The sequence below is a fragment of the Peromyscus leucopus genome, chromosome 19 (genome assembly GCF_004664715.2).
Source record: "Peromyscus leucopus breed LL Stock chromosome 19, UCI_PerLeu_2.1, whole genome shotgun sequence".
Taxonomy (NCBI): Eukaryota; Metazoa; Chordata; class Mammalia; order Rodentia; family Cricetidae; genus Peromyscus; species Peromyscus leucopus.
This window is the reverse complement of record NC_051079.1, coordinates 53,541,643-53,564,938: the sequence shown is the minus strand read 5'-3', so window position 1 is coordinate 53,564,938 and position 23,296 is coordinate 53,541,643. Positions and strand designations below refer to the sequence as shown.

Genomic DNA, 23,296 nt, shown 5'->3' with positions numbered 1-23,296 from the left:
TATTAAAAAAGAAAACGACTTTCAAAATTGTAGTTTATCTTTTATAGTAAACTGGAAGTATTATGGTATAATCTTGAAACTGACAGAGTCACTGAATGTTGATTTATCCTCTGCCTCGGTGTAGGATGCTGCAAAAGGTAAAAGCTTATGTGGACCCCAGGAGGGAAAGGAAGGCATTGTTGTTTGAATGTGAAATGTTTCCCTTAGGCTCATGGTATCTGGGTAGGCAGTGGAGCCTTTAAGAGGTGAGACCTAGCTGAGAGAAGTCAGTGGAGACATACCTTCAAGTTATAGTCCAGTTTTGCTTTGGGTCCTGACTCAGGCTACATGTCTGTAGCCAAAATGTGACAACTTCATGTTGCCCTGCCACAGTCATGTCTTCTGTGCCACTGTGGACTGGACCCATGAACAAATAAAGCTTTACTCCTCTAAGGTAGTCCTCTCAGATACTGGTCACAGCGATGAAAATGGTAACTAATGCAAAAGGGGGATGATGGAAGCGGGAGACAGAGAGGCAGAGAGCATGCTGATCTCCACTAGCGATGGCTGTATTTTCTCTTTCATGGAAAGTGAGGAACTCAGTAATCATGCAGATCCATTTACTGCTCTTCCATTTCCCTAATTACCATAGTAACTGCATCCAAATGCATCCTAAGCCTTGTAAGACAATGTGACTATTTTTGCTTTGTAGAAATTAAGACTAAAAGCCTCTTATGTGTGTGTAGATAGTTACCATTTATGATGCTATGATCCCTTCCTGTGGGTTTAAGTTTCCATCTGATATGACTCCTCATTAGCCTGAAGGGCTCATGGTACATCTTACAGAGCAGCAGAGCTGGTGATTAATTCTTTGTTTTATCAGAAATATCTTCAGTTCTTCATTCTTGAAGGAGATTTTCACCGAATTTAGGACTCTTGGTTGACAGGAATGTTTTTGCAGCTCTTAAAAGATGCCATACAACTGTCTCCTGGATTACCCATTGCTTAATTTTTTAGTTAAAAAACTGTGGCCCTTAAATCTGTGGTGTGTGTGTGTGTGTGCGTGTGTGTGTGTGTGTGTGTGTGTGTGTGTGTGTTCTTAGCTTATATGGTGCTTGATACACTTCTTTAATCAGTAAATTTGTTTCACTAAATTTTGGGGATTTTCGACAGTTCTTTCAAGCCTATTCTACTTCATTTCACTACTTCTCCTTTGGTAATACAATAGACCTCTGATACTGGCCACGTGTCCCTAAATCTGAATCTTCATTTGCTGTTCAAATATTTGTCTTTCTTCTACAGATTGGATAATTATTGTTTATATGTTTACTAATTCACTATTTTTTTTAAAGATAGTGTTTCACTTTGTAGCCCAAGTTGGCCTTGAACTTAGGATCCAACTGCCTCAGCTTCCCAAGTCCTAGAGTTATGAGTGTGCACCATCATGCCCAGTTAGTTAATTCAGTATTTTTTCCTACATCATCTCTCCGTTTTTCTGTTAAATACATACGGCAGAACTTGTTTGGGGTTTTGCGGATTTCTTTTTCAATGTTTAGGTAGATTTTATAGTTTTAGAATTTTCATTTTTATAATTTTTCTTTTGTTTGTTTTTATTATTTGAGAAGGGAAAGGGGGAGGGTGCCACACATGTCGATGTCAAAGGACACCTTTCAGGAGTCAGTTCTCTCCTTCTACAGTGGGGTTCAGGGACTGAACTCGGATCATCAGGCTGAGTGCCAGACACTTTAACCCACTGAGCCATCTGGCTAGTCTTAGAATTTCCTGTCATAAGAGTTTCTGTTTCTTTGCTGAAATTTTTAATTTTTTTAATTGGTTACAAGTATATTTCCTTTATGTCTTTGAACCATAGATAAGGAGCTACTTTGAAGTCAGATTGTTCTGACATCTGGGAGTTGAGTCCTTGATACTCCATTCAGAGGGGATCACATTTGTACAAGCATGTTCTAGCAACATTGCATCTATACTTGTTTAGAATGTAGATGCTTTCCTGGAGCAACCAACTTACTTGATCAGATGTACAGTAGTAGATGTAGGTGGTAGCTCAGGACTTCACCTACTCGTGTCTGTGGTCCTTCATTTATACACTAAACTAGTTCTCCAGAGGTAATTAATCTACTTCATAGGACCCAGAAGGTTGGTTTCATATATTATGTGGCAGATCCTGGTATTTGGAAGATATACAGTCATCTGATTATAGTATTTTTCTTTTTAACCTCAGATTGTATTAAAAACACTCCTCCTCTACTTTATATCTGGGAGTTTTTTGGACACATTATGTTTTACAATATCAGTAACTATAAATAACCTTATTTTTCAACCCAATATTACATCTAAGATGCCTTTTTGTTTGTCTCTTAGGAAAAAATGCTGCAAAGGATATAAATTTGTTCTTGGACAGTGTATTCCAGAAGGTATGTAATTAAATAGATGATTTCATCTCCCCTTTTTGTGACTAATCACTAGGGTCTACAAAGTTTGGATGCACATAGAGTGGGTGTTAGCTATAAATACATTATGTATGTCTAGTTATGGATATAATCATAATTTTCTTTTTCAACGATTGGATTCTATGTGGTGTGCTCTGTGTGAACCGCCAACATGCTTAGAGTTTGGGTCTATGCTTAGCAAACTGTAGTCTCTTCTCTGGCATCACATACACTAGCTGTAACATGATCCTCTTACTGAACTCTCTACCTGCTCTCCAGTATGAAGCTTCATGCCTCTTTAGAGGACTCTAGGATTGCTAACCAAATACACAGCCCAGCCCTAAAATTAGAAAGGTTTCAGGCATGAACTGGTTCTCTGGGCTCGTGATTCAGAATAAAGAGACAGCAGGTAGATCACTTTGAACAAGATGAACAGATTTTAATTATGTTTTAATGTGCTATTAATAGGATCTTGGGCAAATTACATTTTAATCCTTTGTTTTTACAGGGAGGTTTTGGTCCCAAGTCATACACATGTTTAAAGAATTTTGCCATATATAAAGTACTTGAGCCGGGGGCTGATTCTTGTATTACTTATTACTGAGTCCTATAGTCCTTGATGAATAGTGACTACTGCTGTAGTTATTGATAACTTCCGTAGGCACAGCAGACGTTTAGTGCAGAGACATTCACAGGGGACACAACACAAAGCATCAGTAGACAGAGGCAGGTTCAGGAAAGGACTTGAGCCAGGTCATCATCAAGAAGGCTGCCCAGGGCTTAGGTAGGAGAGGAATGCTGCAAAATATTCCAAGCAAGGCGTTGTCGTGGAAGACTGTCTGAAGAGCAATGGGTTAGTTTGCTTGGGCTGGATTGGGGACAGGGAATGGGGTATATAAACTAGCTCTCTTCACTTTTGCCCTAGAAGCTGTGTCTCTCTAGAGGCCTGGGATCCCAGACAAGCTAATTCTGTTGCATTATCCTATGGAGCAAAATGTCTCTACTGTCTTGAATTAGATGCCTCCCTCCTGTTTACTGCCATCTTCTACAGAAGATGAAAGAAATCGCTAAACCATAGGTGGAACCATGGGAACCATAGGCTCTTAGGAGATAGATTCACACATGGTTTTCCATGTGCCTTTGGGTCTCTCTGAACTGAGGAGCTCTGTGCTGGTTGATTCTGTGGGTGAGAACCAGGCTGGGGGAAAAATCATGTAAGTTAGAAGAGTTCCATCACACCTCTGATCTTCTCAGTTACCAACTGTATCACTTACATCACAGCTTGGCAAATAGCAAAGAAAATTAGGTTTAGGCCTTATAAACTTAAGATCCTAAGTAAAGATTTTGTTCAACCTAATTAAAACCATATGGATACTAGGTGGCATTTCTCTTAATGTTAGGTATTAAAATCTCAAATGCCTTGGCCAAAATCTAGCCTCCCTCACCTTAAAGACAGCAGCAGTTATGAGTAGTAGCACAAAGAACAGCATATTGCCAGGAAAGCAGGCCCAAACATTGTTGTATAGAACTAAGTCTTTGCTCTGTTGTTTTCCATCTGAATCGTGTTTAATGTTTATTTGTTTTGATCTAAGGGAATGGAACGCTGGTTGTATTTGATATTAATGATGTCTTTAGCAAAGAGGTTTCTATCACTCAAGAATGAAAAGTAAGGCCAGGGCTGATGGAATAGCCCATTATCCTAGCACTCGGGAGACAGGCAAGAGGATCAAGGGTTTAAGGTCAAGGGGCTGGAGAGATGGCTCAGAGGTTAAACATGTGGACTGTTTCTTCAGGGGATTGGGGGTTTTGTTCCTAGTGGCCACATCAAACAGCTCAGAACCACCTGTAATGCCAGCCCCAGGGGGTCTATATCGCTTTTTTGGCCCCTGTGGGCACCCAAACTCATATGCACATTCCCCATACAGACACATAGGCAGATACATAATTAGAAAACAAATAAAATTGAGTCTCCTGCTTTAAAAAGAGTTCCAGGAAAACCTGGGCTGCAAGACTGAGTTCCAAGCCAATCTAGACTACAGAGAGAGACTGTGACTCAAAGCGGGATGGAGAGTGGATAAGGAACACAAAGTACACATACAGGACTTCAGAAAAGATTTCACGGAGCTGGTCAGTGTGACATGTGTGCACAGACACACCTACATACAGAAACTGATTGTAACTAAGTTGTGTCCTTTAAGACTGGCTCATGAGAATGTAGAGATGCAAGCCCCAATGTCTCTGAGAGCCACCAGGTTCATGGGATGGTTCAAATCCAAAGGCAAGTTACTGGCAGCATCCCTCTTCAATCAGCTTGGTCAGCCTTCCAAACGTTGGACAAGGCTGACCTTCACTATAGAGTATAGCCTGCTTTTCTCAAGTTGACAAGTTTAAATGTTAATTTCATCCTCAATAGACACAAAAATGAACTGGACATGGAAGTCACACCTATAAACCCAGCATTTGGGAATTTGGGAGGGCAGGAGGATTGCCTCAGGGCATCTGGGCTACAGAGTGAATTTCTGGGCTACAGTGTAAGACCCTGTCTCAAAAACAAAACAACCAACACAGAAACATCTTAGAATAAATATTTGACTGGGTTTTTGGATATTGGATTTTCAAGTAACCAGGCCACGATACATGAGACCATGATGCTGTGTAAAAACAGCCTAGCCATTTGCCTGAGGAAGCTGCAAAGGAATGATAAAATTTCTCCTTGATATTCTATAATTTAAACACCATGGTATTAAAATTAACAATGCTTAAATGCTTTAATATGAAGTTAACACATCTTATGACCCACAACATGAAAGGGAGTAAAGAGAGCTATGTGTAGATACTTACAGATATTCCAAGAGAAGAAAGAATACTCAGGACAACCATAGGCCTCATTCCCATTACTGCCCCCCCATGGTCATATCTGCTCTTCACAACTGCCTTTCTCCATCATTCATTTCTATTGCTTTTACCCAAATAAATGCCTCCCCTCCCGACTCATAGTTCTTATTACATGATCAGGTGATCCCTATCCTCATTCCTAATGCATCTAATATATTGATCCTACCTAAACTGTTGTAGTTTTCTGTTGGCTTTAGTCTTGGGTCATAGTATTCATAACCCTAAAACATAACCAAGGGCCCCTCATATTCCATACACACTGGCTTAGCTTCTGCGGACTAACAAAACAATTTCCACTTAGTGTTTAGAAAGTTGTCTCTGAGCACGATGACTTCTTTCTTTGGCTCGGGACACAGGCATGCAGAAGCCAGTGCCCTGGCCAGAGCTCAGTGGAATCACTCCTCTCTTTCCTAGAGGGAGCATGCTCCATTTGGAGCTGAGGCAGCTAGACTGGCAGAGCGTGAGGCCACAGAAGCAGCAGCCCTAACAGCACGAAGAGAACATGCAGGTTGGGCGGACAGGGAGATGCACAGTAAATGTGGCAGAATGTGGTGTGGGAGCAACGGCCCCTATGCGTTGCTAGGCTGAGATTCACCTCTAGGTCCCTCAAATTTCAACAAAGCAGATTATATTCGTGGTGCAGGTCAGCCTCATTCAACTCAGGGAGGCTTAATGGAAAAAGACTGACTTCCTTTCATGAAGGGAAAACACTGCCAGCTCGCTGTCTATTGGACACTGACTCACAATGCATACATCCTCCTGGGGGAATCTTTCACCACACCAAATATTCGGGGACTGTGGCCCAGCTGAGCTGACTTGCTGACTTCCAGACCACGGACAGCAGAAGGAGATTAAAGTTTCTAAGCAAACCTGCTGATGATGGAAAATACAGGTGTTAAGCATGCTGCTGCCTCCCATTCATACTCTACAGCCTGTGGGTCCACCTGGCCACCTAACTCTGGAATGAAGTTCTCTTGAAGCACACACAGAGCCATCCTCTTAAGTACTTCCTGTGGCCTCTTTACATAGTCACAGTAAGGTTGAGTGGTCAAAAGTGAGGACTGCACACCCAAGGTAAGGTCTGGTCCTTTCCAGAAAGTGCTTTCTGACTCCTATTATAAGTGAGATAAGGGGATGTTTGGTTGGCTCAGCAGGTGTGGGATGAGCATCATCTGGGGAGGGAACCATACTGCTAATCCCAGGGGAATCATCCCCTGACAGGTAGGCAAACAGTAGTAATAACTAGGAACAAGGGGCCAGACAGGTAGGGAGAGCTTTTCCTGGTCACTGTCATGCTTCCTAGACACTGTCCCTCATGTAGCACTTAAGCTTACCATGAAAACACTGTGGTATGAGTATCAGTAGTCTTGTTACTAGTATTTTACAAGAGAGGAGATAGAAATGTCAAGACCCTGCTTGTAATCCCAGCACAGAGAGGCTGGTACAGAATTTCGCCCCAGGCTATGGCCAGCTTGGGCTCTACATAGCAAGACGCTGTGTTTAAACAACAAAACCCTGAGGATCATACTGAGAATGCTCAAGTTGGGCAGGTGAGGAAAGCGGTTGCTCAATAAAAATGGAAGAACATTTGAGTGACAGAGTAGAGCCTTGTGGGTTTTGATGAGACAAACTAGACCGTGTTGGGGGTCAAGAAAGACTTGACCTTGACAATGTCACTCGAAAACTGTCTAGAACAGTGATTCTCAACTTTCCTAATGCTGTGACCCTTTCATACAGTTCCTCATGTTGTGGTGACCCCCAACCATAAAATTTTTTCATTGCTACTTCATAACTGTCGTTCTGCTACTGTTAGGAATCGTAATGTAAGTAGCTGTTGTTTCCGATGGTCTTAGGCGACCCCTGTGAAAGGGTTGTCTGACCACCGAAGGTGGAGAACCACTGCTCTAGGCTATCAGTTGCAGAGCACTGAGGATAAAGGTGGAGGATCTGGCTGGACTTTTTTGGAGGTGAAAACTTGTGTGGAGGTAAGAGGTGTGTCAAGACACAGGACAAAGAAAGAGAGTTGAGGCTTTGGAAGTCTTAGGACTCATAAACGACTGTGAAGTTTGGAAAAGTCTCAAGGGCTATAATGCCAGACCACAAATGCAAGACCAAGCAATGGTTTAAAGCTGGTGAGTGCAGGCTGAATACTTCTTGTCTAAACTGCTCAGGGCCAGAAATACTTCGTGTGTCAGAGTTCTTGGATTGGGAAATATTTGCACAGACCTTACTGTTCTGAGCATCTCTTATCTAGAAATCTGAAAGACTTCAAAATCCAAAAACACCATGGAGTCCGAATGTTTGAAGTTTTCAGATTAGGGATTCTTTACATATACGGGAAGCCTGGGTTAGCTGAGCAAGGACTGAGCCACACAGAGCTCAACCGTGCAAGGAGGGCCTGGCAGAATTCTATACAGTGGATTTAAAGGTGGAGAATCCTGGTGGCAGTGCTGTTTACACAAGAGTCTCGGAGTCTGAATTAGAATAATGCCAAGAGAAACAGAACCGAGACGAGAGAAAGTAGATACAATTTAAAGATAGAAGCTGCATGACCGAGAATGGGCGGGCTCTGGAAAACAAGCATCAGAAATAGAGGACTGCATAAATCATTACCTTTGCTCCGTTCAAAAGCCTACAAATTGGAAAAGACCTGAGTCTCCAAGATCAAAAGGAGAGAAAGAACAGATATCAGCAACAAAATGTTGGAAGCCAGAGAACAGACCTGGGGGTGGGACGAAGCTTAGGAAAATGGGGAGAATGAAGCCTTAGCCAGCACCAGGGGAGGCTGAGAACAACTGACTTCATACTAAAACAGACAGGCAAGATCACAGGAAGTAAAAGAGGGGACTGGGAAATGACTACGTTAGGAACGTGCTTGTGGTACAAGCATGAGAAGCTGACTTCAGATTCCCCGTGCCCACATTAAAATGCCCGATGGCATAACGTCTGTAACCCCAGGGTTTGCAGGGACAGAGGTAAGTGGGGTCCTGGGGCTCACTGTACAGCAAGTCTAGCAGATTTGGGGAGCCTTCAAGTTCAGTGAGAGACCCTCTCTCAATAAATGAGGTGGCATGTGACCAAGAAAGATACCCAGTATTGACCATTGGCTTCCACACACATGTACATACAAACACGAAAAAGCAAAAACAGAAAGAAAAGAATTGGCTAAGAGTCAAAGAGATTGCCCTCCCAGATCTTGTTCTGTCTCAGACAGAACACCGACCCTTGCCTGACCAGACAAGGAGAGTCAAGACAGTTCTTCTGAGAAGGTGAAGCACAGGTTTCAGAGACAGTCAGAGACAGAGTCCAGTACATTCAGCTCATGCTCACACGTTGCCTGTTCAAACACCCAGCCTTCTCTGTTCATTTGAGTTCCAGTGACTTATTCTCAGGCAACGATTTAGAAATGTTATCCTTGGGTATACAGATGGCTCATGCAGAAGACCTGGCACCAGCATTCTACCCAGGTCACTTATATGAGGCCTAGGGCTATACAACCCCATATGCAAAGAGCTGTGGTTAATAAATCATAATTAAGCAAGAGAGGCACCAAAGGGTCTCCAGACTATTAAAGCAGAAGTCTTTCAGAACAAAACATATGAGGAAAAGAGCCTTAAAGAAAACACAGACTTTACATGGAGAACACTTCAAAATACTACCATTTAGCTTGGGGTGGGGTGGGGACAACACAACATCCATGGGACAGAAACATTCTGTTACTAAAAAGGAACAGAGGAGACTAAAGAGTTCTTAGAAATTAAGAACATGACACAAAAATTGGAAGATGAAATGAAGGAAATTTCCCAAGAACTAGAGCAAAAATATCAAAGGAATGAAACCTAAGAAGAAAGCATGAGACCGTTAGAGGAACGTCCAGGTACCTAATCATTCCACCCAGAACAGGAGTGGTGAGCATCAGAGATACAAATCCAGAAACTTCTCCAGAACTGGAGGATGGGTTTCCAGATAAAAGCTGCCCTTTGAAGATTGACCTAGTCCCACATATAATAAATACATTATGAAATTTTAGTACACTAGAAGTAAAAGAGAGAAATCCTGAAAATTTTCAAAGGGGAATAAAAAGAAATTCATTTGACATAGAAAGATGAGGATTTAGCTGTAGTACGACTGACGGCTAGGAGACAAGACAGCAATGCCTTCAAACAATGATGTCACATTGTCCCACCTAGTTACCTGTTTCCACCATCAGCACCCCTATGTGTTGACAGTCATTTTTACATGTGTCTGAGCTGAACTTCTTTTGTGGCCTTTTTTGGGAATACACTGAACAGAAGGCTCTACTGAACTGAGAGAGTAAACCAGAAAAGATAAAATGAATAGCAGAAGGCAGAGGTGCCCCTCAAGAGATAATCACATAAATTGTTTTTTATTAATATTTTTATTTATTTTACATACTAACCACAGTTTCCCCTCCCTCCTCATCTCCTGTTCCCTCCCCCATCTCCTTTCTACACCCCCACAATTCACTCCTCAGAAAGGGGCAGGCCTCCCATGGGAGTCAACAGAGCCTGGCATATCAAGTTGAGGCAGGACCAAACTCCTCCCACCTGCATCAAAGCTGAGAGAGGCATCCCAGCACAGGGAGCAGGTTCCAAAAAGCCAGCTCATGAACCAGGGATAGATCCTGATCCCACTGATGGGGCCCCCACAAATAGACCAAGCTACACAACTGTCACCCACATGCAGAGGGCCTAGGTCAGTCCCATGCAGGCTCCCTAGTTGTTGGTCTAGAGTCTGTGAGCTCCCACTAGCTCAGGTCAGCTGTCGCTGTGAGTTTCCACATCATGATCTTGACCCCTCCCCCCTTGCTTCTTAATCCCTCCTCCCTTTCTTCAACTGGACTCCCAGAACTCAGCCCAATGCTTGGCTGTGGATCTCTGCATCTGCTTCCATCAGTTACTGGATGAAAGTTCTCTGATGGCAATTAGAGTAGTCACCAGGAGAAGGCCAGTTCAGGCACCCTCTCCATTATTGTTAGTAGTCTTAGCTGGGATCATCCTTATGGATTCCTGGGAGTTTCCCTGGCATCAGGTTTCTCCCTAACCCCTAAATGGCCCCTTCTATCAAGATATCTCTTTCGCTGCTCTCCTCTCCCCAACTTGACCCCAGTTTACCCCCTCTATGCCCGTCCCCCTGGCCTGCCCCAAGTTTATCCAGGAGATCTCATCTATTCCCCTTCCCTGCTCCCTCTTAGAGTCCTCCTTGTTACCTAGTTTCTCAGGACTGTGGATTGTAGCCTAGTTATCATTTGCTTTACATCTACTATCCACTTATGAGTGAGTACATACCATGTCTTAATACGAAGAAATCAGAATGTTCCATCACGGGATGTCATCTGCAAATGTATTAGCTTATATTCATAATTATCCAGGGACACATGTGGCCTATGTGGGGATTGAAGGTTGGACATACCTGTTTGGGGGAACCTCCCCAAGATTAATTCACTAATATATCCAAACACCTTAGACATTTTAAGAGATTTCCAAAATTATCTCTGGGGATAAATTAGTAACAGCATTGAGGAACCTGAGTTGTGTGGATCAAAAGTCAAGTCCCGAAGGATGACAATAACTGATTAACAGAGAGGATTTGATAGGAAGAATTTCTGGGGGGGGGGGTTAAAAAGGCAAAGGAAAACAGTAAGTACCACAGAGATAAAAAGTGTAGGCAGCGGCTACCAGCTCTGCCCAGGGGAGCAAAGATAGACAGTGAACCAGTTCAGACTTGCAAGCTCAGAGGAAGAGTATCTATCTGTGCTGCCTAGATTTATGGTAACACAAGCTAGAGTCATCAGAGAGGAGGGACCCTCAGATGGGAAAATGCCTCCATAAGACTGGGCTGTAAGCAAGCCTATAGGACATTTTCTTAATTAGTGATTGATGTGGGAGGGTCCAGTCTATCATGGGTGCTTACCACCCTGGGCTGGTGGTCCTGGTTTCTATAAAAAAGCAGGCTGAGCAAGCCATAAGAAACAAGCCAGTAAGCAGCACTCCTTCACTGCTTCTGCATCAGTTCCTGCCTTCAGATTCCTGCCCTATTTGAGTTCTGGTCCTGACTTCCTTTGACGATGAACTGTGATGTGGAAGTGTAAGCCAAATAAACCCTTTGCTCCCCAAGTTGCTTTGTGGTTTCTTGACAGCTATAATAGTAACTCTGACTACGACAGTATCTCTGGATGCAGCCTAGACGTCTGAGGCACCAGACAGTCAGGATTGTTGCTCTGAACTCCAAGAATATGACCCATGGATCTGGAACCCATGAAATGGGATATAATGCAGCCGATTCTGCAGCTGGCAGGAACACTACTCGCTGGCATTTCCTACTACTCTTGAGACACTCTGCTAGTGTGAGGAAGGAGGAGGGAGACAGAGATGAGACTCCCATGAAAAGGAAGTCCAGGCAGCAAGCAGACTCGCCCAGGCCCCCTTCCTCTTTCAAGCTCCCTGTCTTTGTGTTTCTATGTGTCCATCTTGACTGTGCTCCCTCCCCTCCCCAGAGTCCCTTAACCATAGTGCCTAATGGGCCAGTGGCTACCAAAATAAAAACGTCCAAAGACCCAAGTCAAAAATTAGCCCATGGAATAGGAGGTAGGGCAGGTTGGAATCATTAGCAACCCCCAAACATACACCAGGGTCACCGGGGTTATCTTAATTCTGGGAAGCAAGAAAAAGGGGGGGTCTCCCAAAAGATAAATGGTCAGAGTCCATGTCTAAACTCAGCAGATAACAGCTTTCGTAATGTCACTGTTTTGCAAACACTGAAATCTTATTCAACTAAAATTCCAAAGAATTGCTGACTAAATGGGGAAAGAAGTGTGTCGTTCAAGGGGTGCGGGGAGGTGATGAAGATGCTGAACACATCTCTTGCACAACCGGAAGTCAACAGGGAGTGCTTAAAAGAGAGACGTGAGGTGAGCTGGCCATTGTGAGATGCAGAGGTGAATATGAGAAACACAACTCACCGGAAGGGGTGGAAGTGACGCCCCAGGGAAGCAGGGGTAGAAGGGGGTACTGGGATGGTTGCTTCTCAAAGCAAGCCTTGCTGGGTGCCACAGTTGGCATAAGTCCTTTAGGCCGGCACTCTGCCTTTCCTCCTCTCTCTGGCTGCTGTCCAGTGATGGTGAGCACTGGTAGGAAAGGGTCACTCACCACCCATGCCGAGACCTGGCTCTCAAGCCAAAGCAACCTAGAGTTTCATTGAGAAAATCCTATCTAACCAAAAACAGTTTCCAAGGCTGGTCAGAAGCCATGTAGGCAGAGCAGACCTGGACTCATCCTTGTAGGGAGGAGTGCTTCATAAGGGCAGTTTTAGCTCATCATGAGACGGACACAGCCCTTGTCACGCTAACCCCGCTTGCATTAGGAGCTGACAGCCCACCTGTCTGGCCTCATATATACCAGAGCAGAGCAGAGCCAGGCTCGCTCTCTGTCCAAGGAGACTGCATCTGTCAGCACCTGAGGAGAGCAGCGGTGATAAATGAGATGTTGAGTCTGGGCTGGGAGCAAATGCTGAGCCGGAGCTACTGACTCAGAGCCAAAGGCCCTTCAAGAGGTGCATTAAACACCAGTTCGTCAGAGCCCGGGGGAGCACATGCCCTAATTCTTTGGGTAATAGCAAACTTACTCTAGGTTGCGTGGGCTTCGGGCTGATAAGACATTTGTAGCTATTCAAATGTGTACAAGTCCTCTTCTCCGAATGCAGGATCAACCCTCCCGTGAGCACACCTTTTACACTTGCTCCTTCCAGAACTGGCTCTGAAAAATCCTCACAACTCCAAAGTATCTCTGCTACTTCTCAGAGCCTGCCTAACCCCAAGGTCTTCCTCTCATAGTATAACACTTGACTCTCACCAGCTCTGGACTGTTTTGACATACTGCTGGAAGGAATATACTCTCTGTGTCATTAGGAGGAAAGGGTAAAACAGATCCCAGTGATGCTGCAGAGCCTGGCTGCCTAAACATCTTGGCGCTCTGGATAGTGGCTGATATGGTGACCTAAGGAAGAAAATCCAAGTGACATTTGCTTTTAGTCACATAAATACCCTGCATTTAGCCGGGCAGTGGTGGCACACGCCTTTAATCCCAGCACTCGGAGGCAGAGTCAGGCAGATCTCTGTGAGTTTGAGGCCAGCCTGGGCTACCAAGTGAGTTCCAGGAAAGGCGTAAAGCTACACAGAGAAACCCTGTCTTGAAAAACTAAAACAAAAAACAAAAACAAAAAAAAAAAAACAAAAAACCAAACAAACAAAACTGCATTAAACTGTCCATTGTGGCACTCTCAGAAACTTGGAACGAGTTAATAGCTCTCCAAAGGGAGCCAATCACACTTCACATTTAACCCTTAGCACAGAGCAGCCCCCGATGTCTGTTCCAGGCTAGGGCTGGGTCACCCAGTGCATGCTGAGGCTGATGTGAGTGCTCTCTTCTCTTTCAGATTATGACATCTGTGCCCAAGCTCCCTGTGAACAGCAATGCACAGATAACTTCGGCCGGGTGCTGTGCACTTGTTACCCAGGATACCGATATGACCGAGAGAGACACCAAAAGCGGGAGAAGCCATACTGCCTGGGTGCGTAGGAAATGCATTTCCAGCTCCTGGGGACATGCTGTGTTCAGATACCCCTGCCCTTTGCTGCATTTGCTGCTGCTGCAGCAGGACCAGGTCAGAGGAGCTGCTGTAAGCTCTGACTCCTCCCCTGAAGTCTTTGTACTTGTGGGATGGAGTGGTGTTTGGTTTTAGCCTGCGGAGCAATAGCTTTCATCATGTTTATCAAAACAAATAATGTGCAAAGATGTCTTCAGGAGGTGGAATTAGTCAGAGCCTAACGGAGAGGAGAGATAAGAGCTAGAAAAAAAAGGGAGAGTGTCCTACGTAAACAAGAATGGTGTAAGGCAGGTCAGAAGCCAGGTGTGGCGGCATACACCTTTAACTCTAACACTTAAAGGGAGGCAGAGGTAGGAAGATCTCACTGAGTTCGAGGCCAGCCTAGTCTACATATTGAGTTCCAGGACAGCCAGGTTTACAGAGAGAGACCCTGTCTCAAGAAAAGAAAAAAATCAGAAATGTAAAAACACAGAACAAAATGAGGATTGGCAGCCCTGGAGTTCAAGCAGGACAACAGAAGTATGTCGAGCAGGTGGGAAGCAGTTTGAAGAAAGCTGAGACTAACTGCCTGGACTACAGCTGAGCAAACAGTCCAGCTACCCTCAGTGGCCACCAGCCTGTTTCTTGTGTCCCCATTGACTGGGGTTTTCCACCATTCCCTTCTAAGAAGGCTTCAGACTTATCTCAAGAGATTGTCTATTTCAAAGTGTGATCATTCTGTGGCTAACCTGGGGTCTTGGCCTCCTTTCCAGGGCTAATGAGACAAACCGAGCAGTAAACCCAGGAATGTGCCTTTTCACAAATGACACTAAGTGACTGACAGGTTTAGTGAGGTTCAAGAATCAGAAGATGGACTGAGATGATCTATAGACTTAAGTGGGAATTAGCAAACAGCCTTTGATAAACAGCTCTTCCCCTCTGTCCGCTAGGGCTCTGCGGAGAAGCTTTTGGGAAAGGGTCTATCCATGGGCCTTCTGCAGCCTCCCAACAGAATCTGGAAATAGTATCGCACACTAACAAAGGATGGGCCAACACAATTAAGTTAATAGAGCAGGAGCCCATGACACCACCTACATAGAGGAGGGGATGTCCCCAGTGGCTCAGTGCCACGCAGGGAGGCTAATATTTCAGTGTCCAATAGCTACTTCAACCTCCTGTTTTCTTTTGTTGACCACTGGAGCTTGGACTCAACAAAGAGTACCCCAAAGGCACAACAGCTCCATACTTAACGTTAGGACAGGGCCCCCTCTAAGCAGGCTTCAGCTGGGACCCCCAGCCTCTAGATGACCGTGTGTAGTGCCAGGGGAACACCCACATTGCCATGCTCTCCCTGGCACCCTCAGCTCCTGTCAGAGCGAGGGCTTTGGCAGCTTGCCCAGGGAGCATCGGGAAGCTGTCAGTCTCCTGAATTTCGGGACTGGGCTCTGCCTGCCACATGTGTAGAGTCTGAGGTGGTGTCCTTGTTCCCATCCACTACGCCAGGTGTCTTCATGCAGTGAACAGGAAATGGAATACAGCTTTCTCCCTTTTCCTGTGGCAAGAAACATTTTGTTTCCACCCCATGCCACGGGGAACTGAGTCAGTGATGTACACAGTCCATGCTGACTCTCTCGGGGTCCCTTCTTTGATGATCTCATGGCTCATTTCCAGGGCTCACCGGGGGCAGCTTGGGTCAGTGCGGAGCAGGGGCTGTCTGGGGAAACCTCTCTCCAGGCGGCCCATCCTACTATTTACTTTTGTTAGAAGTAGCTTTTTCCAGTTGCTGCCATGTCTCTTAACTGCGAAGAGACCATTCCCAAGTGACCTTCGGGTCACCAGCGTGCTGTTTGGAACCTCCCATTATAAAGGGGGATTAAGCCTCAGCACACCAAGCTACCCACAGAAGTCAGCTGTGTCGCGGGCATTTTGTTTTCTCTTCCATGGAGCCCTAGGGGGTGCTTAGGGCTGGCCTCATTGTCATGCTCTATGGGTGAGTGAGCCTCTGAGGCACCAAGCCACAGGACAGACACCACCACTCTAGGTCTCTGATGACAGGCACATGGCCAAAGTTAAGGCTTCCTATATGGCCCCGCGTTCCTGGAACTTCACTTTATTCCACACTTCTCTGGTTCGGGTCTAGAAGTTTCGCTTGCTCGTGTCAACAGAGGGGCCAGGTGCGTGGCTGTGTTGAAATTGTTCTATGCATTTGATCCAAACCAGATATTGACGAATGTGCCAGCAGCAACACCACTCTGTGTGCACACATCTGTATCAACACCGTGGGCAGCTACCACTGTGGGTGCCGCGAAGGCTACGTCCTTGAGGACGATGGGAAGACCTGCACCAGGGGAGACAAGTACCCCAATGACACTGGTGAGCAGAACAAGCATGGCAGCCCTAACTGTGTGCACGTTTCTATTTGATGTTATATAGAGCGTCGGTTTGACAATTACATATACATAGCAATGAAACCGTGTCTTACATGTTTATAGGATTTTATATTCTGTAACTGTAGCTTATATGTACAATGCATATTGCACATTTATATGTAAAATTATATTCCATGTAATATCTTATGGTATGTACACATGATATATAATAATACATATTATAATATATAAAATGCAATTAGGTATAATCTACAGTCCACATTATGTAATTATATATAGTACACGTTATTTTTATATCGTATATGCATTATTTATCCCATGTTCTATGTTTATGTGTAGTACATATTATACATAACGTGTAAATTATAGGTACTTGGGAGCCCAGCCACTTCTCTGGTGACCCTGTGCAGGATGGAACACTTACAAGTGGGACCTAGGTGACAACCCAAGATCAAACTCATTCTGAGGAGAGCTGTCGGGAGCAGTGTCTGTGGCAAGTGTTGCAGGCTGGCATGCGCTGGAGAGAGGTGGCATGCCTGTGGAGAAAGCAGTAGCGCTTGGCTGTGTGTTTCCAGGCATATAGAGTGAACAGGAAAGAGGCCAGATGGACTATGTTCTCTCAAAGAAAATATGCCGAAATGTGTATTTGAATAATTTCCACATATGGCCCCAGTCTATTTCAACACAACCCAAAATGCAGTCCATATCGTGTGCCCATCTGTGAGCTAGCTGGTTGGTTTATGATCAGATAAAAACAGAAAATGAGAGTGTGAATGAATTTTTTTACACCAATTTGACAGAGGACATTTATTTAAATTCCAAATGGTATGCTTGTATCTTGTGTATAATCTTTTGAGCAACTCACTTTGTATCAGTCCACGGTCAGTTACAAAATTTCTCCCATCTGGAGCTTCAGCATGGAGCTGGGAGGCTGCTGGACATGAACATGGCAGCCTGATTCAGCCAAGATGGCTGGCCACTGGAGCATGGGATCAGCCTGCCTGCTGGGTTACTTCTTTGAGTTTGAAGGAAAAGAAAAAGAAGGGAGTAAAAGAGAAAGAAAGGGAAAGAAAAGAACTCCCAGATTGGTGGGCAAATGCTTATAACATTCACTTGCAAAGTAACTCTGATATCTCTGCCAAGTGCCAAGCTAGTCATTAAAATTTAGAATTTTAGCCTGTGGGGACCATGTCAGTCACCTGCCAGCTGGAATGAACTTGGTGGTGAAATAGTTTTCACTATCAGTGTTGGCCCAACACGTTCCCTGGAGAGAAAGTCCTTAGCCAGTTATCGAGCCAGAAGTTGAGTTTTGTACCATCATGAACATGCACGCTGCACGTGCTGGAGCACTCACATGAACTCACAGTCAAGAGAGGTTAAAGGGCCTGAGCCATCCCTGGGAAGGGAGGAGGCTCCTAGGGCAAATCACATGTACCAAGATGTGCAGGGAGTTGAGAAAACCAGAAACATCTGAGCACGCACGAGATGGGGCCCTGAGCTTCAAAAAGGCCTGGGAGGCAGCAGACAGCTGGAGACCAGCTGCCTCACAAGGAATGACTACAAAGGCAGATTCTGAAGGGCAGCGAGGTTGAGTCACGGAGAAGCCACTGTGTGCAAAAAGAAAATGCAAAACAGTTACTTGAAGCCAGCTCAGGACAGGGCATTTAGGGATCCTGTACATGAACTAGAGGGCATGAGCATGGGGGATAGATACCCTTGAGACTCTGAAACATGTGGAGCCTACCCATTGGGAGGGCAGCGCAGATCAAGGGACATCAATCTTTGGGGAATAAAGTTTAATCGGGATAATAATTTACGGACCATTTTTCACTCAAAATTAAAATCACTGCAGTTTGCCCCATGGGCAAAGAGTATGAGAGAAGGGCAGGAGGTATGGCATCTCTCTTTATCGAAATGAAGGCGCTCCCTGGCAGTGGGTACCGCCTTTTAGCTACCAATCCTTTCAGATGTGGGATTGTGGGGCAAATAATCACCAGGAAGCTGCCTTCTAAGTTTTCACTGTAGAGTTGGATTTCCAGCTGTCTGTACACAGTTGGCTGTGGGTTGCCTGAGTTGATATAGAGATAAGTCTTTAAAAAAAAAAAAAAAAAATGGGCAGGATGGAGCCTGGAAAAGCCCAAAACAGAATCAAACCATCAGAACAGCAAATGCATGCTGCTGAGTGTCAGAGCAGAAACCCATGCTGGGGCCTCTGGGGGAGGGGGAGGTGTTCAAATACAGATAACCCAGAGCTGACCCCTCCTACAAGAAATGCCTCCGTGTTGGGGCAGAATGATCTCCAAGGACAGAGACACTAACAAAAAGGAGAAGAGAGACCAAATGGCAGTTCTTAGAGGCCTGTGTAAGATTTTATATGCTGAGTTCATTTGTCCCTGGGTCTTGAGAAATCTCCACCCCCGGGAAGTAATTCCTGGGTTCTCTACACACATTTCTTTCTAGACTTCAGGGCAGGATCCAATCCCCTGTGGTCTATCAGCTGTAATAGGATCTGAGTCAATGAGAATCACTCACCTGTGCCCCACTTTCATCAAGGCGGGCTTAGCAAAGGGGAGAGAAGGGCGGCTGAGAGGTCTCATTGTATCTTTTGTTTTGTCTTTCTTTCTTTCTTTCTTTCTTTCTTTCTTTCTTTCTTTCTTTCTTTCTTTCTTTCTTTCTTTCTCTCTTTCTTTCTTTCTCTCTTTTTTTCTTTCTCTCTTTCTTTCTTTCTATTTCTTTCTTTCTTTCTTTCTTTCTTCCTTAGTTCCTTGAGAATCTCACACCGTTTCATATACTCTGCACCTTGGCCAGTTATGATTCTTAATCACCATCTACTGCAAACAGAAGGATCTCTAATGAGAGCTGACAGATGCCCCAATAAATGGTGGTGCACGCCTTTAATCCCAGCACTCGGGAGGCAGAGCCAGGCGGATCTTTGTGAGTTCGAGGCCAGCCTGGACTACCAAGTGAGTTCCAGGAAAGGCGCAAAGCTACACAGAGAAACCCTATCTCGAAAAAAAAAAAAAAAAAACCAATGGGCCTAACGCTAAGTCATTAGGAGTTGGGTCAATACTATGTTCCTGTAGCAAAATAACAAAATAGGGTCCGTGCTATCGGTTCTTGGCCTGATAATGGTGATATAGGTCTCATCTTGTGGAGTAGGCCTTAAGTCCAATCAGAAAGTGGTTGTGTCACTCTGGCTCACACTTAGTTAGCTTTCATGCATAGCCCAGGACCACCTGCCTAGGGATAGTGTTGCCCACAGTGGGCTAGGCCCTCCTGCATCAGTTAGTAATCAGTACTATCCCCCACAAACATGTCAACAAGCCAATCTGATCTGGGCAATTCTTCAGTCGAGGCTTTTGTCTCAGGTGAGTCTAGGCAGTGTCAAATTGACCAAGCTAACTAGGACCCTTGAATGTCACGTCATTACTCACACAACCTTATAAACCATCTAACAGGACTGGAAGGATGGCTCAGTGGGTAAAGTGTGTGCTACACAAGCGTGAAGACCCAAGTTCAGATCCTCAGCCCCCACATAAAAGCAAGCTGCAGCAGCACATATCTCTAACCTCAGAGCTGGGGGTGGAGACAAGCAGATCCCGGGGGGGGGGGGGGTTGTCAACCAAGCAGCCTAAGCAAAATAGCAAGGTCGAGCTTGAGGTTCATGAGAGACCCTGTCTCCAAAATAAGGTGGAGGGGCTGGAGAGGTAGCTCAGCAGTTAAGAGCTGGATTTGAAGCCCCCGCATCCACATCAGGCCTCCTGGAACTACCTGTAACTCCAGATCTAGGTGATCCAGTGCCCTCTTCTGGCCTCCTCAGGCGTCTGCATGTACATGGCACACATAAGTATATGCTATCATGCACACATAAATAAATGACTGAATGTTTTAATAAAATAAGTTGGGGAACACTAGAGGAAGACACCAGATGCACACTCACCTCAATACCTCCCCACACACATGCAAAATAATAATTTGTAAAAGGGGTGTTAATATTTTAGATTATGTTTACTGTATTGTATGGGTGTTTTGCCTGCATGCATGTCTGTGTACCACATGTGTGCAGTGCCCAAGGAAGCCAGGAAAGGATATTGGATCCCTTGGGAATGGAGTTAGATATGGTTATGAGCTGCCATGTGGGTGCTGGGAATTGAACCTGGTTCCTCTGAATAGTGACCAGTGTTCTCAACAAATGAGCCATCTCTCCAGCCCCCAAATAATAGTTTTTTTAAGATCTCATAGATGATGATGTCCTAAAAAGCACAGATTGGAAACCATCTTATGTCACAAATCTGGGCTCTGGGGCTAAACTTGATGGGACATCTGGTCGATTCTCAGACGAAGGTGTTACTAGAAGACAGAGCAGCTAGAGTGCAGAGGACGGTGATTCACTCACTATCCGGGGCCTGGTGCAGAAAAGGTGGAAATAGGCAGGCCTCTTTATTGTACCACATTCAGAGATACCTGATTCCTCTAAAAGTGGTACAAATGGGAAAGGTCTTTGTCATTTGCTAGAACAAACCATCTGGTGATATCACCACCAAGCCTTACAGAGACACAAAGCTTAAAAAACTGAATGGAGCTGGAGATTTTCTCCCATTTCCTTCCGCCTCTTCCTCCACCACCCTCCATACACGGCAATTTCACCTGAAATTCTGAAAGAAGGGAAATGCCACCACCAGCTCTTTCACACCCCCCAGAAGTGTGGTCCTTACAAGATTTGCTCTGAATTTTCAATTTACGATCTCCACCGAAGTCAACACATAGGTGTAGAGGGGTTTGGTTTGGGTTTTATATTTTACAAAGAAGCATCGTTATACTGATGATCAGGGGTCTCTAGGGTAGAAATTGGGAAGAATCATTAATGTCGATAGTTTTGAGAAAGGACAGGGTCTTTGTGCACCCAGAAGGTCCCCGTCCTAACTCAACTGCGCGACCACGGAGCCGTCAGTGCCTCAAGGCACGTTCTCCCCTGCCTCTGATGACGCTGGGGTCAGAAAGAAGAAAAAGGGAAGGAAGGGGGCCGACAGCCATGATGCCACAGGAAGTTCTTTGCCTGAGAAGTTAGAGCAGGTGACCAAAGCTGGTGGGTTAGTGCTTGCTGACTGTGTGACTTGAGACCGGTCCCTGGGGCTGTTTTCCTCAGTCTCTGGGGACACTATTGGTCTCCAGCTCCAGGGCCCCTTTTACCCTTGGAAAATGTTTCAAAATTTGCTGAAATACAATATAGCAATGCAAGTTCTACCTGCATTTTTATTTCCTTCTCCTCTATCTGTGCAAGTACTCAGACTTGAAAACATGACCAGCTTTAACACCCCCCGCACAGGGAACATTCCTTACAGTATCTCAAGGGTGAGTAATTTCATATCTGAACAAGCAGCTCAATAGTAAGCCATGCTTACTTCTGGACATGAGGCAGCTAAGCATTTCCAGCTGCTTTGGACAAATTAGTCAGCCCAGTATTTCACCGCTTTTTTTTTTTTTTTTAAATAATGAAGATAATGATTATTAAGTATAAACACATGATCTTAAATCACCTCTCCCTGTCTGGTATATGTTTTGAGTTTGGGGGAAGTTCTTTGGGGAGAGATATTTCTTAAGCTTTTCATTGTCCAACATCTACAATGTTAGAGTTGGACAAATTTAAAATAGAAGTCCAGGGCAGGTGAGCTGTTTGTCACACAAGCCTGATGGCCTGAGTTTGATCCCAGAATCTATGTAAAGGTGGAAGGAGAGAATTAATGTCACAAAGTTGTCTGTGTGTCTCCATGGAGACACAATGTATGTCTTCACATGCATACCGTGGCATGCACACACAACATATGCAATACATTTTAAAACTAAAATGATGATGATGATGATGATGATGATGATGATGATATGGAAGGCTAGCAGCAAAAAAGGGGTGTGGTTTCAGGACAGCCTCTGACAATTGAAAGAATGTCCTCTGGCTGGGTGATACAAGCCATCTGACAAATCAGTGTTCAGTTTCTTTGATTTTTATCTTTGGAAACCCAGAGCTGGAGCCAGTTGAGACACAAGGGAGTCTGCGTAGCACAAGAGGGAGACAACGTAGGAAATGTTGGCTCCACCGTGATTAGCTCACTGGTCTTTATTTTTCAACTTGTGTTTATTTTCTGATAAAGTTACCATGACCCCGAGTGTCACTCAATATAGTTCAAAGACTCAGAAACGACCAGGTGTTTCAAATAACTCTCAAGCTCTGATAATAATAGATTAGGGATTTCTTAATGTGGGCAATGTTAAAACATATTGGTATTGTCTCTTACTGCCACCCCCAGGTGGAGGGGTGGAGGAGATTCCAGGGGAGTTTTCAAAGCACCCCCCACCACACCCCACCCCCTGGGTTGTAACGTGCCCAGACTGAGTTCCCAAAACAGCAGTCAAGTTTTTAAACAAATATACTTTATTCGCTTGTGTCAATTCCCACGTGATGCACATTCTTAGGCTTTTCTCAGTTTATTTGATATCGTTACCCTACTATCTAAGCTGTTACATTTTTAGCATTCACCACGTGTAACTCTCATAAAAGTTAGAGCTCCATGCCCCCGTGTGGCTACTTGGTAGTACTGCATCCTTAAAAATCTGGGAAGTCAGCAAAATTGAGCTCAGAGCATATTTAAGATATACAGTAAGTTTAGTGGCGTGTCTTCCCTGGACTGGCCCGACCACATCTGGGTGTTCTCAGCAGAAACTCCAATAACAGCCTCCCTTTGCGCCTGCCCCATGCCCCAAAGGGCCAGCTGGGCCCTATAGTTGTGCGGTCTGCGCACAGCATTCTGGGTGATCAAGTAACCTTCCCCCTCTAGGTCTTACTTTGCTTATCTGTAAGGGAGCACTAAAGACATGCCAGCTCCAGCAGTCCGTGATCCAGATAATATGAGTCCAGAACCGAGGGACGAGGCAGGTTTATCCTGTTGTGCAAATATGCAATTTGCACCAACACTTGGAAAATTCAGC

The 23,296-nt window shown here is 44.9% G+C and overlaps 1 protein-coding gene across 1 annotated transcript in view; it reads left to right on the top strand.

Moving 5' to 3' along the window:
- The window catches only part of Ccbe1 (collagen and calcium binding EGF domains 1), a 248,035-nt gene that overhangs the window by 206,069 nt on the left and 18,670 nt on the right, over positions 1–23,296 (top strand). Inside the window, exons 3-5 of the mRNA XM_028860372.2 lie at positions 2,359–2,411; positions 13,776–13,910; positions 16,146–16,298. Coding sequence (XP_028716205.1) covers positions 2,359–2,411; positions 13,776–13,910; positions 16,146–16,298 — 341 coding nt within the window. The remainder of the gene's footprint in view (positions 1–2,358; positions 2,412–13,775; positions 13,911–16,145; positions 16,299–23,296) is intronic.